The sequence below is a fragment of the Molossus molossus genome, unplaced genomic scaffold, assembly GCF_014108415.1.
Source record: "Molossus molossus isolate mMolMol1 unplaced genomic scaffold, mMolMol1.p scaffold_m16_p_16, whole genome shotgun sequence".
NCBI lineage: Eukaryota > Metazoa > Chordata > Mammalia > Chiroptera > Molossidae > Molossus > Molossus molossus.
Window position 1 is genome coordinate 54,026,478 of NW_023425351.1, and position 20,712 is coordinate 54,047,189.

At 34.8% G+C, this 20,712-nt stretch overlaps 1 protein-coding gene across 3 annotated transcripts in view; it reads right to left on the minus strand.

Moving 5' to 3' along the window:
• CSMD3 (CUB and Sushi multiple domains 3) overlaps positions 1-20,712 on the minus strand; it is a 1,073,312-nt gene that overhangs the window by 83,301 nt on the left and 969,299 nt on the right. For 2 of the 3 annotated variants that reach the window (XM_036263876.1, XM_036263874.1), the window contains 7 exons: positions 16,630-16,710; positions 15,877-15,990; positions 10,601-10,789; positions 10,113-10,259; positions 8,207-8,395; positions 3,175-3,360; positions 1,721-1,915 (listed from right to left, as the gene is read on the minus strand). In XM_036263876.1, coding sequence (XP_036119769.1) covers positions 1,721-1,915; positions 3,175-3,360; positions 8,207-8,395; positions 10,113-10,259; positions 10,601-10,789; positions 15,877-15,990; positions 16,630-16,710 — 1,101 coding nt within the window. The remainder of the gene's footprint in view (positions 1-1,720; positions 1,916-3,174; positions 3,361-8,206; positions 8,396-10,112; positions 10,260-10,600; positions 10,790-15,876; positions 15,991-16,629; positions 16,711-20,712) is intronic. The other variant, XM_036263875.1, reaches the window with a different exon arrangement.

The following is a 20,712-nucleotide window of genomic DNA, read 5'->3' on the forward strand; positions in this document are numbered from 1 at the left end:
TATCAGTTAAATCCTCTACATAATTGAGGATTGAGCACAAAGGAACCAAACATTTGTTGAATGTCTGATTAATGTTGCTGTTGTAGATAATTCTTCCTATGTCTTTGAAATATCTCTATGCTATGTACCTCTTTAATGAAATTATATTAAAAAACAGCTCGGCTGCTGTGGCTCGGTGGTTGAGCATCGACCCATGCACCAAGAGGTCACCAGTTTGATTCCCTGTCGGGGCACATGCACAGGTGGTCGGTCCATCTGCAGTGGGGGGCAGGTGGGAGGCAGCCGATGGATGTTCTCTCTCATAGATATTTCTTTCTCTCCTTCTCCCTTTCTCTCTCTCTAAAATCAATAAAGAAAAAAATTAAAAAAAAAAAAAATTGAGGGTAGAGGCAGAGAAAGTTCCTGGGAGGAAACCCTGAGGAAAAGGGCAAGAATTCATAAATACATACGTCATATTTCTAGAATATCGACTATAATTTAGATATCTATTTGTTAGATTTTAATTCATCAATATGATTATCTAATACAAAGGGCAACTCCAAAAGCCTGCTTACATAAAGATTAAGAAAATAAATTATAAAATAGAATATTGATAAGTAGAATAAAACTGACTACACATAGATAGTTGCCTGCTATGCTAAATTTCTTATTCATCATGAGACTTCTGAATCCTTTATTAGTTCATTTATAAATTATAAGTTGTGTTGTACACAAAATAAAAGGATGGATTTTCAGCCTAGCCTATGTAAATCTCAGTAAATCTCGTTAAGGAAGTTCAAAGAGAGTCTGAGATATTTCATATGACTATCCTATGTTCAATTAGTTTATCTACAGTATACTCTGGCCATTTATATTATAAGAATGTATGGAGATAGAAAGACCTAATATGTTCAATTTGATTCAATAAATATTTATTGAACTCCTGCAGTAAATCAAGTTGTAGGTGATATTTTTCAACATATCATACCACTAAATCTTTATAATAACTATGAGAAAGGCATTACCATAATTTTATAGTTTAAAAATTTGAATGAAAAAGAATAAGCATAATATACCATAGTGATTAAAGGTGGGGTTGAGTACTGCCTGGGTTGAGTACCATTCATAGGCTCTGTGACTTGTGTAAAATGCTATGATCTGGAACACAGTTTTCTTTAGGATAAAATGAATATAATAACATCAACTAATGTTCAGTAAGAGAACTAAGGCATAAATAAAATCATACAAGTAAAGGGCTAAAAGCAGTGCCTGGCAAATTATAAGTCTGCAGTCAGCCTTTTCTAGTTGCTGTAGTAAATGATAGGCTGAGAATTCAAACACAGATTTCTGAATCCAAAGCCCATGTTTTTTTCATAAGCATTTACTAATAAAAAATAAGTTAGGCCCGGCCGGGGTGGCGCAGTGGTTGAGCATCGACCCATGCAGCAAGAGGTCGCCAGTTCGATTCCCAGTCAGGGCACATGCCCAGTTGCGGGTCCGATTCCCAGTGGGGGGCGTGCGGGAGGCGGCCAATCAATATTTATATCTCTCCCTCTCTTTTCCTCTCTAACATCAATACAGAAAAAAACAAATAGTAAGTTAGAAACAATTTAAATGTAATAAGAATAAAGGACCTCTCAAATAATATGTCATTGCTCTAGTGTGTTTGGAAAAGGAAGTGATCAAGCAATCATTCATCGAAGATAGCTTATGAAATGAGTTTAGCAGAGTGTATACTTACTTTGGCAATATGGTCTTTCATTTCTCCAACTCCAGGTACCATTAGGGAGGCATTCAATAGAAGCAGGACCTAGCCCATGATAACCAGGGTCACAGCTGAAAACTACCTTGGTTTTGTATTCATAATGGGAGCCATTCACAATTCGCCATCTTCCATGTTCCAAGGTAAAGGAATTGATGCTTGGACATGTAACAACTATACCAAAGCCAAGAACATGAATTCGAGTCAGTCAGTCATGTTTATTCTACCTAATAACTATATCTCATGTCTGTTCATCCTTACCACCACCACTACCTTCATTCATTCACTACTGTGCCATACAACATCCTTAGCATTTGCCTTTTATTTCTTTTCCATGTAATCTTTTCTCCTCCCCAGCTCTACGGTACTGCTGGAAGTTGAACATGTCCTGTTATTTCACACTTCAGTCTTTGTATACAGCTTTATCGAGGTACAATTGATAGAACGTGGACAAAGGGATCCCTTGTGCAAGTTGGTGAGAATTTAAACTGGTACAGACATTATGGAATACATACATACAGCCAGTATACAGGTTCCTCAAAAGATTAAAAACAGAACCACCATATGATTCAGCAATCCCCCTTCTGGGTATATATCCAACAGAAATTAATCAGGTTCCCCAAGAGATAGCTGCACCCTCATGTTCATTGCAGCATTAGTCATGATAAGCAAGATAGGAAAACAACCTATTCTCTTATTTCTTCAGAAGTTTGGAAACACTATATTGTGAGAAAATATGTTTTATGTGAATGGTACTTTTATTCAAGAGCTGTGATATAAACTTGGGCTAATTCAAAACTTTGTCAACTCATGTAGAAGCATTTTTAGACTCCTATGTTAAGATTGCAAATTATTTAACACCCTCATTTTAAATGAAATTACAGCTAAGTTAAAATGTTCGTACTACATGGAAAAATAAAACACATAGGGATATAGAGAAAATTTAAAGAGATTATTTAAACCAACATTCTCTAATCCTTTTGTTACTAAGTATTTTATTAGAATTATAATCCGTTACCAGAATATAACATTCATTATCCTATTAATGTAGTAATGACAGCAATGAGAAATATTCTAAATGTACATAACCTAAAGAATATTGACAAAAGTCAAAAGTTATGGATCATCTCAGCAGCATCATTTATCCTAAGAAAAATCAGGGCTGAATGCATTGAAATATAATTTTATTACTGAAAACCTAAAAAAATGTTTTTCAAGGGCTTGCACATTAAAACACATGTTGATTGATGGATGACTTTTTACAAAAATAACTTACAACTTTGTTATGTAAGACAGCTAAATTAACATTTTCTCTTAGACATCACACTTCAAGGTTTCAGGGATTAGTCTCAAATTAAAACAATACATATAATTTCAAATCATGGGAGATGCCAATAGAAACACAAGTGATAAAGTTTCCTTAACACACATACCAACACAGCGAGGGGTCTTGTTATGATTGCTCCAAGTTCCATCTGACTGACATACAGCAGTAGTAAGTTCCTTAGATGACAGTCGATATCCATCATGACAGAAATAGGTGACCCGGGTCCCTACCAAGTAGTCTGTTGTGAGTATTCCTCCATTTGTTGGGGCTTTAGGAATTCCACAGGAAATTGCTAGAATAAATACACAGATGCAAAATCACAGAAACGAAAACATAGTTTATTAGATAAGTCTTTTGAACTGTAAAGCACGTAAAACTAGTTGGGATTTCAGTAATTTCTCTGAAACAATTAAAGGGTACCTCCTAAAAATGCTTTTCTGAAATAGAACTTTCTGAACAACTTATTTCAAATTCCTGTTGAAAATATTTTTTAATTTGTGAATCCATACATTATTATGCTTTATTTCTGGTTTCTGTTCTTTCTACCAGCATGTGCATGGCTACCAGCATTCATATAAATGACATGGGAATGCAAGTGAGGTAAATATGGAGTGTATCTGTGCTAACCAATGAACGATCATACAGCAGAGTTTGGTCCATTCATTTTGACAGATGATTACTAAAGATTATAAAGGGGGTGGTGACCAATACTCATCAGAACTTTGGGCAGGAATAAAACAAGTAATTTATTTTATCTAGAAGCTGGATGTTATTTTGTCTTAGGACCAGACAAACTCTATACACTTGGGTACCATCCATGGAATATCATGTGTATGAACATATTTTGTTTGTTTGTTTTTTCTTTATTGGTGTTAGAGAGAGAAAGAGAGAGAGGAAGGGAGAGGAAGAGATAGAAACATCGGTTGGCCACCTCCTGCATGCCCCCCACTGGGGATCAGGCTCATAACCTGGGCATGTGTCCTGACTGAGAATCAAACCCGCAACCTCTTGGTGCATGTGTTGACGCTCAACCACTGAGACACACCATCCAAGCTGAACATGTTTAATAAATATAAGGCCAGGACTTATTGTCTTAAAAATTAATTTGGATCTTCCTGCATTTCACTGATATGTCTTACATATCTTGGTTTTAATCTATAATAAATCTGATTTAGGTGAAAATTAATTTTATCGTATTGTGATAATTAGTTAAAATTTTATATTTAAATAGTTTATTGTATCTAAAATATGTTCAGCCCAGCCGGTGTGGCTTAGTGGTTGAGCATCGACCCATGCACCAAGAGGTCTCTAATTTGATTCCTGGTCAGGACAGGTGCCCAGGTTGTGGGCCTGATCCCCGGTGGGGGACATACAGGAGGCAGCCAATCAATATTCTCTCTCATCGATGTTTTTATCTCTCCCTTTTCTTTCCTTACTCTCTAAAAATCAATAAAGAAAAAAAGAAAAGAATCCATTTTATATAAAATATTTTCACATCTTATTAACTTAAATGACTATAAAGACATCCCCTGAGATCAACTGTTTTCCTTCTTTGCTCTACAAGTACACAATTTGCATCTCTAAAAAGAAGAAAAACATAAGTATTCAAAGAATACATTTGACAGCAATACCCTAAATAGAGTGAGATTACTTGTACCTTTTTATTCATATTCAGATATGTGTAAGAATTTATAGATATCTCTGCAGCAAAAGACTAGAATATGAGTGTAGCCCCAGAATCAGAAAGTTGTTATGTAGTATTTGGTGTATGTACTGTATATTACCTACATGATATCAGAAAATGTCTGAATGTTGAAGTGTCTAGTCTTATAGGTTTCACACACACACAAAAAAAATCTAGACTTGAACTACATTTTTTTTCATATCAAAAGAAATATAAAATAGAAGGACATGAGATGAGTTCAAATATTTAAAAATGCTGTGTTCCATTTACCTATCTCCCATTTCAAACTAAAATTGTTTCTACTTCTCTTATAAAACCTACCATTAAGGCCTTTAATTTTAATTAATCCATGTTAATTGACTATAAAGTAAAAAATCTTAGTGAAATCTATATGAAATTCTCAGAACTGAATGGGAGACTTCATACTAGTGAATAGTTTGATCTTTTGTAATTTGATAACCTACAAATTATGAACAGAAAAGCAGTAACATTGAATACGTAAATTATATAAGCATCTCATATAATTATGTTATTATCCTTACTATCTAATTACAGAACCTCTAAAATAAGTTTTTGCAAACGTAAATGTTTTCCTGATGTTTGTTAATGTTTATATTTCTACTTAGGACTTCTGGAATTTTGAAATCAAAGATTGTATATTAACTGATCTTTTAAAAATTAACTATACATCATTGGAGTAGTATAGGTTGAACTTACATCAAAGTAAAAAGAAAATAGAGATTAAATAGTATAGGTTCTATACATGTGGTTAGTAGAAATTGACATATTTTGGAACTGAAAAAAAGACAACATAGTAAAATGAGAAGACAACTGTGACTGTGGATAGCTTACAGTTTAACTTGTCAACCAACAAAAAAGAAAAAGAACCAAGTTCAGAAGAAGCATCATCACTGAGTGCATGACAAAGTGGTTTCTCTATAGAACTCTCAAGAAAAGCACAAATTAAGAGTGAGGCAGAAAATACAAAGAGACAGTTTCCATATAACACTGTATAATACTCAGTTGTATAGTGGGATAAAAATGGTTCAATTTCTGAAAGGGGAGGGTGGGGAATTAATGAATGGATATTTAATGTGTAAAAAATTGTTCAATGATAATAAAAATCAATTTTGGAAATGAGTCCTTAAATTAGAGATGTTTTATCATTTTACTATGTCAAGTATCTTCAATTAAAAAAAATAAATGCTTTTTAAAATTGATTTTAGAGAGAGTGGGTAAAGGAGAAGGAGAGAGAGAAACATTGATCAGAGAGAATCATCCATTGGCTGCCTCATGCACGCCCCCTTCTGGGAATTGAGCCTGAAACCCAGGCATGTGCCCTGTCTGGGAATCTAACAGTGACCTCTGGGTGCATGTGATGATGCTCAACAAACTGAACCAAACTGGCCAGGACCAAGTATCTTCTTTTTAAACAGCATTTCAATTTATTTATTCTAATTGTAGAACTATTTAAAATTTTAAAAAATTAAAAAACATAGCCCAGCCAGTGTGGCTCACTGGTTGAGCATCGACTCATGTACCAATAGGTCACAGGTTTAATTCCCGGTCAGGGTACATGCCCAGGTTGTGGGCCTAATCCCCAATGGGGGCATGCAGGAGGCGGCCAATTGATGTTCTCTCTCATCGAAGTTTCAATACCTCTCTTCCTCTCCCTTTCTCTCTCATTAAAATTAATAAAGAAAAAAAAAAAAAACTCCATATTTAAATGTCATATTATATACAAAAAAATCAATGAAATTTTAGAGCTGACTCTACCAAGCAATTTGAAACTTTCAGAAAATTCAGGATATATTATATATAATAAATATATCATGCATATTTAATATATATAAATAATTCTTACATAACTAAATGTAAGTCATTCAAAGTTCAGAGCATTTTAATGTTTATTTAAATTATATATGATTTAGAGATTATATATATTTTAAATGCCTATGATTCTGAAATTAGAGATCAAAGATTTTTTTTTTCCCCAAACTAGTTCCTAGAAATTATTTAATACTAAGCATTGGTAAATACTCCTGCTATTCATTGGTCAAAGGAAAGCAGAGATTTTCACATTTATTAAAATATATTTATTCTACATAATCACCTTCAATGTTTGCAACCCAGTAAGGTTATGACACTTCCCAGAATTCTAAGAAGTGATTAATGTTTCTGCATCAGTAGAACAAAGAAACAATAGTTCTTTCATTTCTCATTTATTTATAGACAGCTGTGAGAGTTATATCAGGTAATATCTATTTTCTGCTCATTTTAACTTGCTGTTGTTCAATTTTAAATTTTAATTGACTTATTGTACATTTTATTTACTTTATTAAAATCTGCTCCATCAAATAGATTATAGGTAAGAACCATTAATAACTAAGAGAGTCATGCTCTTTTTTATTTTTTTAATGTAAGGGTTTATAGTTGTGATAGACACTCCACATTCTGGGTAGAATAAATCAAATACAAAATTAAATTTCAAATTGATAAAATAATGTGATATGTGAAATACTTAAATTTTCAAATTCCAGTGACAACGTTTTTTTGATGCTCACTCTGTCTTTATGACTATGCCTAGCTAAGAGACTCAATTACTTTTTAAAACAAGACCTGGTCCAAAGCTCTGAAAATGTGCCGTTTGTTGATTAAGTAGCTTTTCATTTCGTTTGCAATAGCAGGATGCAATGCTCAGACCATGCCTTGCTTTCTAACAAAATACAAATGAAAATAAAAGGCATATCTCTGTTGAGTTAGCGAAGCAGTGAAGAAGAAATAATGTGGTGTTTCGTTCCATTTTCCACTTTTAAATGTGCTGCTCTTCGAGTACATTTTTGTCCACTCAGAGAGAAAGTCCACAGTGCACTTGGCCTCTCTTGTACTCTCTGTTCCTTCTGCAGACTCCACAGTAACACAGACTCCTGCTCAGGTCAGTCATTTGCTGACAGCCATGTAATGGAAACGGCAGAGTATGTACAACAGTAGATAAAGGCATAAGTCACATAACAACAAATAAAGAATTTAAAACAATGTGTCAAGTTCTCCTGAAATGTATCATTCTGTGTGTTTCAGTTTTAGCTTCATGAGAGACATCTCTAATATGCTTCTGCTATCTTCACCTTTGGAAATCACAGTGATCCAAATTAAAAAGTAAAAAGGTAATGTGTTTATCCTTTTTTTTTTATCCTCACCCAAGGACATTTTTCCATTTTTTGTTCAGATAGAGTGGGAGGGAGAGAGAGAGAGAGAGAGAGAAACATCAACATGAAAGGGATACATCGAGTGGCTGCCACCCACACGACCCAACCAGGGCCGGGGACAAACTGCAACTGAGGTACGTGCCCTGAGCGGGAACCGAACCCGGGTCTCTCTGGACTGCAGGCCAATGCTCTAACCACTGAGAAACTCGGCCAGGGCATGTTTATCCTTTCTTGATAGAATACTTTACCTTGACAAGCAGGGATGGGTGCATCCCAGGCATGATACCCGTAGGAAGACTTCCTGCACACAGCACTGCTTTTGCCAACGAGTCGGAATCCTCGGTCACAGGCCCAGCGGACCACACTGTTCAGCTGTCCACCTGTCTGACTGATAATGTATCCATGAGGTGGGGATTCTGGTGTACTACAGTAGAAAGCTTTTCAAAAGAAAAAAGGATCACTGTGTAATTAATGAATCGGCAATTCTTTACAACCCAGAGTAACAGAAACTCATAAGTGAATACCAGTACTTAAAAATAGGCCATCTATGGAAATTTTATTTCATATGAACAATATATTATTTCCTATCCTCTTGACAATCTATTGATATAACTTTTATAAGACGTAACTATCTCTGGAGTTTCATCTTTTAATTCTTATTGTCACCAAAGTCGCTTTCTAAATTAAAGTATATTTTCTTAACACCCTAGGGGTTCACAAGTCCCACAGATATTTGAGTGAATTTTGGAAGCTGTATTTCCTGTCATTCAAAGGGCCTAAATGTCACCGCCTTGGTAGGCATAGTTTAGAGATGTTGCTTACATGGCACTTTGAAGTTATCTTCAGACACTTATATCATGTTAGATCATGCATTTAATTTTGGTTGATGTCTAAAAAAGATTCGCCACATTCCATAATCCTTTCTCCCAGTTTATTAAAGAGTTTCCGTGCTGTCAAGAGTGCTTACATATGGTGATAAAAAATGCCAATAAAATAAAACTTTTTCATCTCTTGAAGTCTGAAATGTCACAAGATAATGTCAAATGGCCTTTTCATATATATGCTTTGAGACTATTCAGCTGGTTGAATCCATTTACCCTTTGAAACTTCAATGTATTCATCTGAGAAAAGTGAGACTTTAGGGGTAAATGGTAGGAAATAGATTGGACGTGGAATATATATGTCATAACCTGTCACTTCTAAAGGAAAAATATATAATTATTCAATATGTCAAGCTGTTTTGGGGGTTAAATGTGATGCTCTCACAATATTTATATCTAAATTTGTCATAAATATCAACAAAAATAAGGATTTAGTCTAGAGCATAATCTTATGCTTATAATTGTTTGATTGGAATGGTTGGTTTCTCTTTAAGTTATTCTGGTTTTTACAAGGAGGGACATCTGTAATACTCTCAACAAAAAAAATAAATTAAAAACAAACAAACAAAAATACAATTTAATGTGTGACTTTTAAATGCCATCTTTGGCATAACTTTAATGAAAAGGCATTTACATTGTTCATACGATAGAAACATAGAGTTAAATATAAAAAATCTCAGGACTGATGTGTATAAAAAAGTTATATCATGTTGATATCAAGTATTTTCAACCCACTTCTTTCTAAATATTACTGAATCAAAAGAAGTAATGACAAAAAATATATATTTTAAAAAATGTTTAAATGATGGGTTCCTCATTTTCTCTTTCAATATTTAATGTATTTAGCAAGTGTCACAAATCAATGAATAATAATGAAAACAAAGATTGTTACCATTGTGTGTTTATCTTTTGCTTAAAATTGTCATTTAAAGGAGTTTCTAAATAGATCAGATACACACATTTGAGCAACACTATTAATGTCTTGTGAGAGTTCAGAAGAAACAAATCTATTGGGGAAAAGAAACATTAAAAATATCAGAGTTTAATTTACAATGAACTTATAGGTCATAAATATCCAAGCAGTAGAATTGTTATCCTTATGATGAGGAAACTGAGACAGAGAGAGGCTGCATAAATGGCTCAAGAATCATCAGTGGAGGAACTGTGATTCCACTTCACGTCTCATTCATCAGTGTCGGTGCCTGTGCCCTTTAATCACAACCGTACTAATGCTGGAGGTAAGACCTGCACTAAAGTAGTAAGTACCACGTACCTATATATCTTATCCGGAAGCCTTTTTTGTTATTGCCATGATCTGCTGACCACTGAAGAAATACTTCATGACCATTGCTTGTTACATTAAAAGTAGAAGAATAATCTCCACTGAGGGAAATAAGCACTGGACTTTGAATATTTGGTCCTTTGGGAAGAAAATAAGACAATTTAGATACAACTTAATAATTATTTTATCATGTAGCTACACAAGCAATCTACCTCATTAGCAATAACTTAAAATATAATATAAAATCTCTGCTTTACACATTTTAATTTTATAGCAAAAGGATCTATAATTTTTAAGATAATACCCAAATTAACTACAATATTTATATGGTATATAGGTAAATTTGATGTCGATACTCTAAGAATATCTATAATATAAAATCATATAAGTAGTTCTTTTATACTAAAGGTCTGCATGTGTAATAAATAGAGTATTGGAGTGGAATGTATGAATATGCAATAAGTATAACCCATGGTTACCATCATACACCTGAAGAACATCAAATTCCTTTTCTGTCTGGAAGAATTCTACAAACATGCTGATGTTATATCCCTTTTCTACGGAAATGCTCCAGGCACACATCTGAAGATTTGGGTAACTGTCGGGGTAGCCAGGACTCAGTATGACTCCCGTGGAATCCAGCCGTAATTCATTGGCAGGACAGAGCACTGTCAAAGAAAGAGATTGTTAACTAATGCCAGTGTCTTAGGCTTACATGAAAAGTGCCTTTTCAACACCGGATACTCTGCTTGCATGTTCAGTGCTAGAAAGGAGACAATACCTTGAATTATGTGTTAGAAGAGACAACTTGTATTATTAACCTTCGGTTCAAATAATGGAGGGATGACCCAGAAATGTATGGTATTGATTTCCAGGTTTTATATTACAAGGATGAAGCTCAACTTTTCTGGACAAAAAAACAGATAAGTAATTAAAAGATGAGACATTTATGTTCTTCTATTTCTTTGTACTATTTCCCTGCCTCTCCTCATGGACTCGTCCTCTGCCTCCCGCCTCTCTCGTCTATGTCTTTGCCCCCCTTCCCTTCCTCTCTTAGTGTCTTCCCCTCTCAAACCTGCGCTCGCTCGGGTGCATGAGGCCGGATGGGAAACTGAGCCTGCTCAGAGTGCTCACCCAGGAAAAGCCACTTCTAGACTCAGGAATGTGCTCAGCCATGGGGATTTAATACGATTTAAAACAGTGGTTACCTTTCAGTTCTTTATACTATCGCCAGACCATAAATGTAAGTCAAAGCACAAACTCTTCTTATTTGATAACAATACCTCTGCTACACATCCTGCAAATATATATATTTGTGTGTACATGTATGAGGGTATATACTTGTGTGTGTGTGTGTGTGTGTGTGTATATATATATTTGCATATATATTTGTGTGTATATGTAAATTTTGTATATATACATACAAAGTATAGAAAATGTGTTACATTTCGACAAAAACATAGTTATGATCAAATGGCTTCCAAAATCCAGTAAAATTTAATGGTTAACATCAGCAGCATTATGCATTGTACCAAATAATACAAACATTGACTTAAATTTGCCTCTGGAAAGATGGCGTAACCAAGATGATCCAATTGTTATCATTCAAGGGATGCCATTTCAGCCTTTTGTTTTGTTTTGTTTTTATTAAAAATCTGAGGTTGTATAATGTGGGAAGAGGATTGGGATTAGTCAGTATAACTCACATTGTACAGAAATAAACCAATATATACCAAACAGGATTTAATTCAGTATAATAAAGAACTCTCCACTTGTCAAAATAGTGAAAGTGGGTACAGCAAAATGTCCTATGTACTGCATGACTAAAGAGATTTAAACCTAGGATGGGCCAATTTTGGACTGTTATTACAAGGGACTTCAAACATCTGGAGTGGTGGGTGGAGTAGATACCTTCTGAGGGTCGGTGAGTTGGATATACGCTCCACCCCGCTTATAATCCAATTACCATGCAGCTTCCATCTTGATGCTAGTGTTGTATCTCAAAATAATTAGAGCATAATCATCACCAAATATAATTGCAGGAATATAGATAACGAGATGAAAAATTTATTTATTTCTTTGTCATTTTCTGGGTACAAAGACAATGAAATAGTTTGAATTACAGTCTCTAAGTAGTGTAGAAATGAAAAAGAGTAAGTAAATCAGTGAATTATGGCAACAACAATCTAATAAAGTTAATAACTTAAAAATAAAATCTGTTATAACTAATACATAGATATTTGAAAAAACTGACTATAGAATATAGTACAGCAAAATCAAAGAATTGTTTTCTATTTTTGGAGTAGGACCTTTTACTTCTGTTTCTTTTACTTCAACCTGAGATATTTGCTTCTTAAATATGATTTTAAGGTCTTTAAAAAATAATAGAGTAAATGGTATAAATTCAATCTCAGTCTGAAAAGTGAAGCCTGATCTTTGCTTTTCACAAAATAAAAAACTATGTAAAATAAATAAATATCTAAATAAATGAACCTGAGGTTGGAAATGAAATGGAGAATTTTAGTCCAAGATAAAGAACGTTAGTGAATATATAGTTATGGCATATTGAAATGAAAGGTGTCTATGACAAACTGAAGCAAGTTTTTATTTTAACTTACTTTTATTTTTGAGAGTATTACAGATGTCCTCCATTTTTCCCCCTTCGTCCCCCTCCACCGAGTCCCTGCCCCACCCCTGGCCTTCACCGCACTATGGTCTATATCCTTGGGCTATGCATATACACATACAAATTCTTTAGTTAATCTCTTCCTGCCCCCCCCTCCCCCACTTCCCTCTGAGATCTCTCTGAGTCATGCGTCTATGTATCTGGACCTATTTTGTTTGTCAGTTTATTTTGTTCATTTGATTCATATACAAATGAGATCTTGTGATATTTGTCTTTCTCTGACCGACTTATTTCACTTAGCATAATAATCCCCAGGTCCATCCATGCTGTCTCAAAGGATAAGAGAGCCTTCTTTTTTTACAGCTGCAGAGTATTCCATAGTGTAAATGTACCACAGCTTTCTTATCCACTCATCTACTGATGGGCACTTGGGCTGTGAAGCAAGTTTTTAAGGAAGGATTTATTTAGTATATGCCTAGCTATTTAATATTTCTGGAATATTTAGGAGGTAAGTAACTCTTTGGGCTACCGAGCTTGTTGCTCCCTTACTAGACACCATTCAGCAGCTTCGTAGCTTGACCCAAAGCCTTCCACGTTCAGTCCTTGCCCACCTCCCCAACTTCGCTTCCTGCTGCTCCTGGTCAGAAACAGAATGCTCTGAACATATTGAATGGACGCCTACAGCTTTTTGAACTCAGCACCTTCCTTCATGCTTCTGTTTCAAATGTCATTCTTCTGTCTGCTGCATTTGAAATGGTGCTGCATTTCAAGGCCCAGGCTAAGTATTTCGTCCTCTTTGAAACACTCCCTGAACTTCTCCATCAACCAAATCAGAATTGCAGATTCCCTTCTCAGTGTGTAATGTCTGCTTCTATTATTGTAGTTAGCAATTTTACGTCTACTATTTCCTTGGTTATGATTATTGAATAGCAAGTGTCATGTCCTATGTACTGTTTCGGCCCCAATATTCTGAACTTAGTAAATATTCCATATTACTTAAAAAAGAAACTGATATGATCCACCATAATTTATTGAAAATACACCAAATAACCTATTCTCCTACAATCCAACATATAGCAAGAACCCTGGTAACCATTAAGAGTAAAAGTAAACACTTTTTATTGTGGCTCCATGCTTGACACTGTTAAACACCTTTTGTGCAGTATCTCACTTATTCATCACAGCTCTAAGAAGTGTGTACAGTTTTTATCCCCATTATTCATATGAGGAAAATGATGCTCAGAAAGTTTAAAGTGCATAAAGTCACAGATTCAACTGGATGGAACCCATATTTTTAACAACCAAATGTAATCACCCATTATATTTTACTTATATTAAACTCTTTAAAATGTTCCACATTTAGAATTGCTTTCCATATTTTAACTGTGAAATAAAAAATTAAAGAGGATCCAGAGAATAATAACAAAAATGATGCAGGCCCATTTAGAAAAAGTACAAAAAAAAATGTATATATGTAATCAAATAATTTGAAATAGACTAAAAACAATGTAGATTAGTTAAGAAATATCCCAAACGAATCACTGTTTCAGCAAGCTTATTAAGTAACTCAAATGAAAATGTAAAGTCAGCTATTTAGCTTTCGTATCTGGTCAATTAATTAATATAGTAACTTAGCAGGAACTCTTTCTGAGGAATGATTTATTAACTTTTAGCTAGTATCTGATGTTATTATGAGAAAAAATGTATTGCCTTTTTTTGGTATTCTCCACAGCAGATAGAATAAAAAGAGATCAATTACTTATCCATAGAAAATTCTGATATTACAAATAAGACCTTTGAAGTCTAAAAGAGGAGGGATTGTGAAAGAACTAGGTCATCCAAATTGTTTAATTTTAATTTTTAAAAATTATTGAATTGGGATCCAAATATATATAAAACAAAAAATACACTTGTATATAAAGAAGGAAGTTAAATAAGTGACATCTAATTATCTGAAATATACATGATAGACTTCAAAATGCCAAACCAACTTTAAAATGTTTTAAGACTAAGGAAAGTCCTAGGAAAATCCTCACGCTGGCACGGTTCATACCTCCAAACATGTTTTCCTTTTGCTATGTAAGAGCCCCCTGGGAAAATCCTTCCATCTGATACAGAAATCCTTCCAATGATACAGAAAATTAAATGTTAATTCCTACTTAGAGCATGTATGGAATAATGAACAGAACTTTTGTTCTAGGATTATACTAACAGTAAAGATTGTGCACAGGAAACACGTTTCTGTCTCTCAGAATGAACCTCAATGAAAAAAATCATCCCCCCAAATCTGGAAAAAGATATTTAAGTTCAATTATACTTTTATTTGAATTAACCAATATTTATAATAATTAGTTACTGTGTGTTAGATCTTATTCTGGACCCCAGAAGCTACACAAATGAACAACACACCATTCCTCAACATCTGAACTGTGCCACATCATTCAAGGTCCACCACGGTCTTGCCCTTTCAGCATAGTGGATTCCTTAAAGTCCATACCCTACGGTTTTTCATTTGTGTCTTTACATATACATCCGACAACTGGACCATGCTTTCTCTATCTCTATTCTAACAGAGTAAGTCTTTCTTGGAATTTGGAACCCATGACCCAGGGAGCAATGCCTCCCATTAAGCTTTCCCTGCCCCATAAACAGCTGCTCATTAGATGATCCTATAGCCCTCTTTCTTATGACTTAAGCTAGACTGCCTTCACAGCAGTGGCCATCTATAATTTTTTCTTTCTTTCTTTATTTTGTTTTTTCCTCAGATCCTCATATCTGACAGGTGCTCAATAAAGTTTAATGCACCTAGTGGTTACATCAGAAACTACTTCCAAGTGAAGGCAATCAACACTGGAGTCTTTATCGAAAGTGATTATCTTATTTTCCACCTCTTGGCAAAAAGTAACTTAAGTTGAACTGACTTTGGGATAAACTAGAAAAATTAAAATCTAGAAGAATAAAAAATGTTTAAAGTTAAATCTGAGAAATAATGGATTTTTAAAAAAATACCATAAATGAGTTGTATAACTTTTAATATTACTCCAGTTAAAATATTAAATTTTTACAATTATTCCTATTATTGAGTTAAACATAAAACAGATATTTGGAAATAATCAAAATAATTGGTACCTTGACAAACTGGAGGTGCTCCATCCATCTGGAGACGTTCTCCTAATCTGCATGTCAAAATTGCATTACCCACCAAAGTAAATCCTGGAAGACACTGGTACCTAATAATATCACCTGTTAGAAAAAGAACAGGCAGAGGGGACTTCAGATCAACAACAAGATGAAAATCAACAGATGTTTCTAAAGCAACAGAAACATCTGTTAATTTTTAATCAGTACAAAAATCCCTTTAATTGTAAGCAGGGCTGATATTCAAAATATTGAACTACTAGCACTTCATGGACACCGACCAATCAGAATTGCATACCAGCTGGATATAAGCAACAGTAGTAAAGAAATAATCTGGTTGGTCCAGGTAAGGCATTCCTTCAAAATGTATCAAGCAACTGAAATTATTCCTAGTTATTACTTATATATCAAGATTAGATTCATATTGGTCACTGCTATTTCCTTACATTTCTCAATCCAAACCAATAGGATCGTAATAAAGTTCATTATGGCAAACATTATACAGTTCAAATCCCCACACTGGTTTCTAACTGCACAGCCTGAACACAGAGATTCCTTCTCCGTGCCTAATACCCCCTTTCCTCTTTTTACTGCCGTCCATTCTTAACGATGGAGTTCTAACAACCCCCTCAAGGAGGGAGGAGCGTCTACGCCAGGCTGTTTCTATCTCTATTTTTGTTTCTTTTTAAGCCAATACCTCTGTTAACATTCTGCTTTCCTTAAAAGTAACTTAAAAGACTTTACCTATTTCAAATTCATCATCTTCCGTCAGAATTTCAGCATTGGGTACGGGTGGTGGAGGCTGGCACACTCGTAGCTGATAAGCTATGAAAACAGACAATGAGTTTATTCCTTCTCTGAGCAGCTATCTATACTCACGTATGTGAGAAGGAAAAAAAAAAACATGCAAGGGTTATATATAAAAATAAAAACAAATGGTAGAATTGGTCAGGTTTCAATTCTTTCTTTATTTTAAAATATTCCATAACATTGAGGAAAAATAAATCATTCCTTAAGTGCCAAAATATTTCTCCATGGTAAGAATGCTTACATTTAAACTCCTTGATTTTTACACCTGTTCTATTCCTTCTTGCTATGTATGGGCTTCATAACACCTGCTTTATTTTTTATTGGAGCAATCACACTGTGGATTATGTGTTCACGCGTGTTTGTGCACTCAGTGCCAGCTTCCTCAAGTTCATCAGTGAACCTCTGCACCCAGAGAAGCACCAGGCTTCATTCCGTCGTCATTGCACACAATATCCCCTGCTTACACTAGTCCAGGAAATATTAGAAACACTTTACTTATATTAATTATATTAGTCCTTATTCAGTTTTTATTTATTCTATTACTCGGTTTATGTAACTTTTTAAATAATTATCCCCACTTTATATTAAAAAAAAAAAAAACTGTTAAAGAGAGTTGAAAATTTGGTCTAAATCACACAGCGATAATGAGGTGCAGCTGGAATGTGAACCTAGATAATCTGGTCCTAAAGCCTCTAACCACGACGCATTAGTAAATTGACAAAATGTCCATGTTTTATTTATTTTTTATCAAAAAAAATTTTTCTTTATTGATTTTTAGAGAGAGAGGAAGGGAGAGAAAAAGAGAGACAGAAAAATCAATGAGAAAGAACACTGATTGGCCGCCTCCTGCATGCCCTCCACTGGGGATTTGGCCCAAACCTGGGCTTGTGCCCTGACTGGAAATTGAACTGACGACCGCTTGGTGTATGGGTTGACACTCAACCACCGAGCCACACTGGATGGGCAAAATATACATATTTTAAATGTCATGTTTCTAATTATTGATATCATTTAAACAGGTCATCTTATCAGATTAAATAGATTCTTATTTGGAATAATTCAAAAATCATGCCCACCCCCCATAAAAAAAGATCTCTGTGAATCTAAGCATCATGACTACTGGCCCAATCTGATATCTACGTCACAACCATTTGCTTGATTAAAACCTGTTTTCACTAAGAGTATTTAAAAAATATACTCTTGTTCATTTAAGAAATGAACAATTTCTATAAGTTCATTTTAAACTATAATAACATTTGACTAAAAAGGCGTTCTATATGCCTAATTTTATTACTTAAACTTAGGAGTTAAGTTATGTATGTACCTCAGTGCTCAGATATAAGAGAATAAGACTGAAAAGACGTAGTGAATCCTCTGAGTTCACACAAGTACAGAGCTAGCCAGGACTCCGTCACAGGTCCCCTACCTTCAAAGCCCACACCGTCAGTGTTTGACCCATCATTAGAGTGTTGTGCGAGTATGGAGGCCCATCAATTAGACCCGTTAATGAAGACTCCAATAAAAGATGAATGAGATACATTTTAAAAAATGAGTATGATACTTCCAGTTCTGAAGGGTAATCATGGGCCTAAGAGCCTTTCAGATGGAGGAGAAAAGCAAAAATTTGACTACTGATTCATCATTAGATAACAAAAATCCATTTATAAGAGGTTAACAGTCTAATAAACTTCCAGGTTATTAAGGACAAAGAAAATCTAAAAAAATTCAAAATGCAGGTAAAGAGGGTTAAATCAAGAAAAATGTGTTTCAATATCCTGCTGTGAATTGTCTTCTCTCTTCAGAGGTCTTCCTTGCATACTTTACCCTGTTTATAAAAGCCCTTGCTGCACAGAAGAGTTACCCCTGGAAAGGGGAAAACTCACTGGGAAAAAAGCCAAGCGCAGAGAAGTACAGCCTAGACTTTTGAGACAATATTTAGGTGAGAGTACTATAAGGAATTTTGAAAATCATTTTCTTGAACTTAGACCTTAGAAATACCAAAGGGGTAAGAGAAAGGGGAGGAGATACAGAGAAACTAACCACAGAGAAATCCTTATAAAACTATGCTTTTGAGAAAGGCATTTTGTCTAATCTTAAAGGAGTATAGAGTTCAACTCAGAAGTTAGAGAAGTGTAGAGATACACGTATGTGTATTAATTTAATTTTATTTGCCTATAAAGCTACTTTTCATCTTTGTGTTATTTTCTTATTTTAAAAGAAGCACAGTTTTTATCATTGAGGAATCTACGACTAGTGTATCTGTAGAACATGCTTAGAATGACTTAGATAACTCATTTGTAGAATTTAAAAGACTGGAGTTTGTAAATTATTAATGAGGAATATGATGCTCAAAGATATGTTATTTTTCTAAGACCACCTGGACACTGTGAGCTAAATTATTTCATATTTCCTGTCATTTACCATGATCAACACTTTTACAAACTGTCTCTAGAGCCAAGAAATTACCTTGGGATCATGGGGACGTCTAAGGAGACATAATATTATTTCCTCCCACCTCTACTTTAGTAAAAGCATTTCTATTTTGATCACTTTTATAGTTTTGAATTCTGAATAAATTTTCCTTCGAACAAATTGTCTACAGTCTCCACCTCAGTGATTTCATGGAGTCCTTTGACTTCAAGTCTGACTTCATGTTTCGAATCCCAAGATTATAGTACCAGGATAAAGATTTCTTCTGAGCTCTTGACTGCTTACCTCCCCCTTTACCTCCCACTGTTATTTTCTAATCATAGAACTCTTTTATGGTACATGAAATCATGACTTGTTTCCAAATCTATCACTGTTCACCTATTGGATTATCTGTTTATTGTTTGTGTCTCTATCTAGATTTTAAGTAACATGAGAGAGGAGACCTTTTCACAATTAAGTAATTAGCTTCTATCACTATGCTTGTAATCCAAAAAATATTTGCCAAATAACATACAAAACACAGGTTTCCTCAGGATATTCTCTAAACAGTCTTAGCTAGGATAACTCTCACCTCTAAAACTGCACATGGGGATGACATGGGGGCAATTTGGGGTCAGAGGGCTAGAGATTGGGATCTAAATAGGACCTGCCCAAGATGCTTTTCAGGGTTCAACCATAAAACTCTGATTACAATATAAAGGAGAAGGGGATAGTGAAACAAGCAAACAAACAAACAAACAAAAACCAAAAACACCCCCTGTATCTCTTTTCCTTTAGACTCTTAAAGGCAAAAAGGTACAGAAGGTTAAATCATAAACAGCTTCCGACATTTCTGTTTTTCAATCTTTGTCAAGTTTTACTAGTTTGTTTGTTAAAAATAAGTCTAAAATTTGTCCAATGTCTTTTCATTCTTGCTGCATCATCTCCGCGGGAACGCCGGTCATTTCATACAAGTTGTGCTGAGCTGAATAGTGTCCCCCCAAATGTATGTCTTTCTTGAAATCTCAGAATGTTACTTGAAAATCGAGTTGTTTCAGATTCATAAGCGAGGCTGAGGTCACACTGAATTAAGGTGAGCCCTTAAGCCAGTATGACTGCTGTCCTTGTGAAAAGAGAAGAGATAGAGTTAGACCCACAGGGAAGATGTGATGATGGGGTTAGAGATTGGGGTGATCTATCAGCAAGTTAAGAAATGCCAGTGTTGTCTGGCTACCAGCAGAAGCTAGTTTATTAACTTCAGAGAGTGCATGATCCTCTCGATAGACTGATTTCATTTTTCTAGCCTCCAAAATTGTGAGAGAGAAAAATTTCTGATTTTCTAACTACCCATTTGCAGTATTTCATTAGAGTAACCCTAGGAAACCAAAACTCCTGTAGTATTAAACTGGCCTACAGGCTTCTGTGTTTCTCTGGTACAACCCCACAAGTGAAATGGTGAAGGGAATGAAGACAGCATTTACACAAATCCACTGTGTGCAAAGGATTCAGCAAGTTTACAACCAGCAAAGAGAAAGGCCAGAGGGGCCGGGTGAGAGAGAACCTTGAGGAGAGAGACAGGAATCCGAAAAAGAGGTAAGCTAGGGCGAA